The 7,013-nt window shown below is 34.0% G+C and overlaps 1 protein-coding gene across 3 annotated transcripts in view; it reads right to left on the bottom strand.

Annotated features, from left to right (window-relative positions):
- Positions 1-7,013, bottom strand: part of LOC109860025 (chondroitin sulfate proteoglycan 4) — a 51,480-nt gene that overhangs the window by 24,749 nt on the left and 19,718 nt on the right. For all 3 annotated transcript variants that reach the window (XM_020438860.1, XM_020438859.1, XM_020438861.1), the window contains exon 4: positions 5,285-5,516. In XM_020438860.1, coding sequence (XP_020294449.1) covers positions 5,285-5,516 — 232 coding nt within the window. The remainder of the gene's footprint in view (positions 1-5,284; positions 5,517-7,013) is intronic.

Raw genomic sequence — 7,013 nt, 5'->3', positions numbered from 1 at the left:
TAATGATATATGAAATCGAAATATCGCGCAAAGAGACGACCGCTACGAAAGAAATGGCGATAAAAAAAAAATAATTCACGTCATTACACCGCGACATGAGGAATTTTTATTTATATTTATGTAATAACAAAATCGAGGAAATTTTTCGATAGATGGTAGGATCCCAACATTGCAACGTCGGAATCAATATATTTTTATTGATTTCTTTGCAGCTATCAAATATACGTCGCGTGCGGCGAGAATATTCCCTATATTTCTACGAAGCCGAGGAAATGGCAACCGATAAGCGGAACCCACGCCAGAAATCTTGCAATCGGCTGTATAGGTAAGTGTACGTCGACATTGTATGATTTCTCATGTGTGTATGTGCACGTGGAAATATATCACACACGTATATATATATATACATATATATGTATAGTTATATCTATATGTATAATATGCACACGGTGTTCCAGAATGTGCTTTAGGAGCAAAATTTTATTTCGCAATATGAATTACTTTGAAACTTAAAGATATATAAATTAAACTTCTAAGTTACACAGTTAAGAAACTGAAAGTATTATTTCTCTCTTAGCAGAGTATGAAGCTTAAGAGGGTACTGGATACCGACTATAGAGACCTGTAAATCGACGTTTTAGAAACGTAAATTTCTCTAATNTCTAATTTTGTGTACTGCATCACATGAAAAATGCTTCTACTGAAGCAAGTAAATATAAAAAAACTACANGGTGCTCTTGAAAATGGATATATAATGCTCTTTTTTTCATTTACAAAGATAGTATGTGATAACCTATATTGTCATCACGAGAATCGCTTTTTCTCGTCAACTACACATTCCAATCATAATCTGAGTGTCTCATTGAATTCTTTTTTGTCGTACTTATTGCTGTAATTAGGTATCTAGTACCCTCTTAATTTTATTATCGACATATTTGTTTTTTTGGCAACTAAACTGTTAATAGTTGAAGAGCGAATAGTTGAAAAACATCATCCTTGTAGAGAAATTAATTGCAATTTTTTTTTTTCCAAAGATATCGTATTTCTGCAACTACTTAACGCTATTTTCGGAGAGTCTTGTACAACCCTAGGTGATTTTCTACTGAGAATGAGTTTGCACCTTTTTCGAATGCTAAGGCAGTCGAGTTCTTCTTTGTTCCTCGATCTCGAGAATTTAGCGAGACCCATGCCGAGGAATTAATAGAACCTCCTCTAAGGGGTGGGCCACACCGTGCCATGGAGTACAAATGAATTGTCATGAATATGTAAATTGAATTCTGAGTTGGTTACCGCCAAGTATTATGCGAGTATTATGCGTGACGGCCGACGAGGCGACAACACGTCCAGAAAGAGAAAGATAAAGGACGAAAGAAGAGAGAGAAAACATTATTGTTTGTGCCGTTCGAAATTCAATTTCGTCCGCGTCAATAGAAACGGCCCAGTGAAATTTTTTGTCTCACTACGTAGAAACGATTACCGATCGTTGGTGACTGATGCGCCAGATATGTATTAAAAAAAGCCTGATCGTTATTAAATTCATGCTTGTGGCACATATAGAACGCGAAAAACTTATAAGAACCAAATTACTTTATACTCAAGTTATTACAAAAAGAAATTAGAGTTGCGTAGTCACAAGTACATTTAAGGGGAGGTTCTAGTCAAAAGGCCCGAAAATTAACGTAATTTCATGATTTTAACGTTAAAAAAACAATAATAAACAATTTTTTTTTAAAACGCTTCCTGAAGGCCCTCTAAATTGAATAAGCTTTAATTTGAGCCGTTAAACATCGAAATCGGTTAAGTTGTTGAAGCGGAATCGTGTGCGGCGCGCAAAAAAAAGTTATTATAAAAAAAAAATAAAAATAAATAAATAAATAAATTATATAGGGAAATATCCTTTTGGCTACACATTTTCAAGACCCTAAGGATGAAAATAAAGCAAAAAAAAAAAAAATTTTTGTTTTCGATTTTGACTAGAACCTCCCCTTAACAACTCTGAGTCGATAGAATTTCAATGATTCGCGTTTATTCCTGATTTTTCCGAAAATCAGTTTTTTCTTTTTTTTTAATTGTATTGTTAGATTAATCCATTATTTATAGTGTCCAATTCTAATACATCTTCTATATATAATTGTGTAGATAATATTGGCTTGGTATATATTTTTCACTCTCGGAAATGCTTTGGAGTAATAATAATGCGGTTTTTCTCGTTACAAAAGTTTTTGCGCGATTTTTTTCTTTTTTGATATGAGTTGAGAATAGAAAGGATATCCTTTCTCGCCTTTTCTTGGTCGTCGAACTCGCAGTATTCCATGACCAGTATAGTAGCGAAGTGTACTGTGAAGCAGAAGAACATATAATCCGGAATTTCACCGCGCAAAGGCGTAACAGCCGAGCGTTGTAGCCGCGAGAGATGGAAGAAGAATTTTTCAATCGTCGTTCTTCATGAGAGACTTTCGTATCGCGACTTTCAATTTATTCTCTCGTAGCAAATAGAATCCGCGTGCGATAGATAGATAATGAAATTAGGACATCGACAAGATTATAAATGTGATTGACTTGACTCCCGTCTAATTGTAAAATGTACTTGAATGTATATATTTTTTACACTTACGTTGGCATTGATAAAGCGCTGATAGAACGGTATATCGAAAGGTATATGTAATTACGTCTGTTACTGGTGCGCAAGACGAGGGTTGAAACACGTAGCGGCCGAACACAACGAAAACAAAGGCAGGCAAATGTTTGAATTACATCCCCCGGTACGTACGATTTTGCGCAGAGCGTTTGGCCGGTGTTCCATTATTCAAAGCATTTTGTGCCACCGCGGAAACATGAGACAGCGTGTATGTCATACTTTCGATATAATAATATCGGTCACTGTGCCGTTTGTAATCACTTGTTTTCACTCGTCGTTATGACTCGGCGCAATTGCAATCAATTGATTCTGTCATAGACATGTATATCATCCGGAACAAACAGAGAGTATGTGTGTATTTTTAATGACTCATTTATAAACTGGCAACAATCCGTTTTTATTTTTTAAATTAAGGAAACGTATAATTAAAGTTATTAAGATACAGATTTTAGTTATTTTTCATTAAATTTTATAAATTTATACACATACATAACTGATTTTTTGTATTAATTCAAGTTTGTTTATCATTTTTTTTATGTATGTGTTTTTATATGCGATAATTCTACGATAAGTATGTCTATGTATTTAATTACGTAATTCCATTAATATAATTGCACTAAAGAAAACTTCAACAACTTTCATTCCAGAATAAAGAAAAGTCTACGAAATAAGTTCTCTACATTTCTAGAAATTGTAAGATAACATCCAAGCTTTTCCTCCTAGAAAATTATCATTTAAGAGAGATTTTAAAAATTGCTCTTTTAAATTTTATATATTGCAGATGTAATATTGCAGAACGCCAAAATTATATAAAAAATACATAGAGTAACATACATATTGAATTTCCGACACATTTATATATATTTTTTAAATATTATTATCCATTTATTTTGCAAATGTTATTTCTTAATTTTTTTTCTAAAGCACTGCCATTAGATTTGTTTATTCCGAACTTTAAGCTTCGACGGTTTTTTTACGACACAAACTTTTACTTTCAGGAAATACATTTTTCATAATTTTTGCTCTTATCTTCATTCCATCTCGCGAGATTGTCATTATAGAAACCGAAACAATATTGTGTCGACATATCTCGTCGTTCTATGTTGACACAGTTATCGTTTGTAATTTCGTTGCCGCAAGTGGACTTGAATGTAACACGATTCCGGAAGATAATTCATCAAGGTTTCATGATCTTGTTAAACTTTACCAGTATTACTGCGTGCATTCTGCATTTTTATTTTCGTTTTAAATATTCTGATGTATGCGCAAACATTTACACGGTCTACAATACATTTATTTCAAACTTTAATAATTGCTTCTAAATAATAATAATTAAATATATATTGTTTCTGTTAATTTCATAAATTAATCATGAAACGGAAATTAATAATATTGCATGCATAATGTACGGAACTTGGAAATAGTCTAAATTATTAAATCGTAATTTCATAACATTAATATACAATAATGTAATCTTATCTTTTTACTGGCATCACTTATGTAGTAAAAGAAGAAGAAAATCTATAATTGACATGTAATATTTAAATTAACTGAAATTGAACAAATTTTAATTTTACATGTTACTTTTTTTATATTACAGGAGTAAAAACAGATTTGTACAGATTAATCTGTTCTTGTTTATTATATTATATATACATTTTTATCTTTTAAATATTTAACTGTATTTTTATCGTGATTTTACATTTAATTTTTAAAAATATGAAAAAGAAAGCAAATGTAACTCTATATTTTAAGTGTCTTACTTTTCAAGCCCTGCGTTGCTGTGTATTAAATTTACTTTATCTATATACGGTGTGGATCAATTTAACCGAATAAATAATTATTAACTTATTAATATCATATTATCTGCAAAATGCTCCTCTCTCTCTCTCTCTCTCTCTCTCTCTCTCTCTGCTAAATTAAATTTTTACAGTATCGAGTATTGCGATAATTTTATCCGATTTTATCCGATATGCAAAAAAAAAATATTATATAAACTTCGAATTTTTTATACTTTTTTTTGAAAAAATATTCAATGAAAAATAATAAAAAAGTTGCGTATAATAATTAACTACACAGGTCTTTTGCTTTGTTCTTTGCAAACTATATTTTTATTTATTATTCATTTATATTTTATATGTAATGAGTATATATAGTAACATAATATTCGTACAATACATATATTATTATTCAAATATTTCTGTATTATTCATAGCGAACGTATTTGTGAAATATGTTTATATTTGAAAGAGAGAGAGAGAGCACTTTTGCGCTCGAGTTTTTAACAAAAATAGTTAAAAAACGCACAAATGTAATTAATTTAATAATTAAATAGCCGGCAATATTTCGAAGCGAAACACTTGATTGTGTACAAATGTAACGCTAATTATTTATTAAGCGTGTTTTCTCAGCTTCAAACTTAATCTCTCTATCGTTTCCAAAGCAGTTGCGCCAGATCGTTGAGCGTTTAACGAAACAAAAAAAAAAGAGCTGTGGAAACGATCGAGACCGCGGGTGCAACATTAACGAATGCGCTTTTTTTGCCGAAGACATCGAATCTAGTTCAGTCATGTGTCGGGACAATTTATCCGGATGAATCAAGTTCTGCTAGGCTCTCTGTTCCCTGCTCACTTTGCACAATCTTACCTAGAAATATCTCGTTGAAGTCGCCCTTTCCGCCAATAAAGACGCCGTAGTGTATGTTCAGCTCGAAGAAGCGACCCGGCAGTTGGGTTCTGGTCGTGTGTATCACATCGGTCTGTAAGCTGACGTTGGCTTCGCGTCTCGTTAGATTGACCTCGTGCCAGCTGAGGTCGTTCAGTGTCAATCCGCGGGCGCTCGCCACCTCGGTTTCGCCCGCGCCTAAATTAATATGAACCTGCGGCACAAAAAAAAAGAAACAAGTTGGAACGGTTGCTCGTAAAAAGTCAGTCTCATTTTTGTCAGTTTTATTGTGAACGCGCCTGCTACCGTAAATGAGTTTTATACGCGGGCACAAATGCATTTTTGTTTTTTTTTTCCTCGATCTTTTTTTATCTTTTTTTTTCCGGAGAGAGGCCGGTTGTTCCTCCTCAAAATAGAGCTTCGGTTTCCGGTCGTAGTTTCCCCACTGTACTTTATATTCTTCCGCGACCAGCCAGCGCTACGTAAACGCGTAAAAAAATATTATGGAAACGCGTAAAGAGTTTTTATACTGCTAAAGAGCAAGAGAGAAAAGAGATGCGAGCGCACTTTTTTAGGGGATTTAATGAACGAAGTGTAACCAACGAGTGCGCGAGCGAGAATCGCAAGAAGCGTTTCCTCGTAATGCCATAAAGTAAGCTTTACCTTCTTTTGCGGTCTTGACGGTGTGATCAAAAAGTTTTTTGCAGTGAAATAATTATACTTGGTAACACCGAGTGGAGGAAAAAAGATGGATCCAAATCAAATGAAAGTCTGCGGATGGTGGAAACAATTTTAAAAGCACAAAAAAATTGTTTTCAAAATAAAATATTGTGTGTCTCGGTATCACAAAGAACTATATATATATATAATATTATATATTTTTGCGTAAAAATGTAATTTTATCTTGACAAAAAATATCGAAATGTCACAAAAGAGAGATCATATGATTTTGTGAGAAGAATTTGATTTTTCATTTTCTCTATTGTGCAGTTGGAAAACAAATATATAAATCTCGCAAAAAAATGCTCGCAAAACTAGGTGTACGAACCTCGGTGTATACGAGGTTGCCTGGCGCCAGTCATGTTCCGCAAATTCTCCGACAGCCTGAGCTGACAGGAATCCGACAGCTCGAGGTTTCGTGTATTCCGTCTGCACTTGAGGCACTCGCACAATGAGTTTGCATGCCGAGAGAATGAAGAAGGCAGACAGCTAGACAGACAGCGAAAACGGCTTTTGGTCTCGCGCGGAAAATAAATGTCGAACTTCTCCGATAGCTCGGCGCGTCCTCTCACGAGTTTGGCCAATTTCCATGATGAAAGAAACGTGACTGCTCGAGAGGAGCGTCGTCGTCGTCGCTGCCGTTCGCTCTGGCAGGGATTCGCTCGATCTTCGCAATTATTCTGCGCTCATACGCAAGCGTAAGATTTTTACACAAAATATGCGTCGTTATATTTTTTCACAACGATTGTCGTCGCACAGATATTTTGTAATTACACCGTCGAGAATTCCCTAGTTACACTTGATAGATTTATGATTACCGGGGAATATAAAAATTTCCAACTCTTCATAGATTCACATAGAAAGTCATCTAAATCAGCGCTGTCGAGATTGCTGCACCGAAAAAATTGTATTCTTGTTTTGAGGATATCCCACTTACTTTAAGTATATTTTATACTAAAATAGGCGCCAAGAAGAGTTTCTTATTTTAAGA

The sequence above is a fragment of the Pseudomyrmex gracilis genome, unplaced genomic scaffold (genome assembly GCF_002006095.1).
Source record: "Pseudomyrmex gracilis isolate BER0280 unplaced genomic scaffold, ASM200609v1 scaffold_315, whole genome shotgun sequence".
Lineage (NCBI taxonomy): Eukaryota > Metazoa > Arthropoda > Insecta > Hymenoptera > Formicidae > Pseudomyrmex > Pseudomyrmex gracilis.
This window is presented reverse-complemented; position numbering and strand designations above follow the sequence as displayed.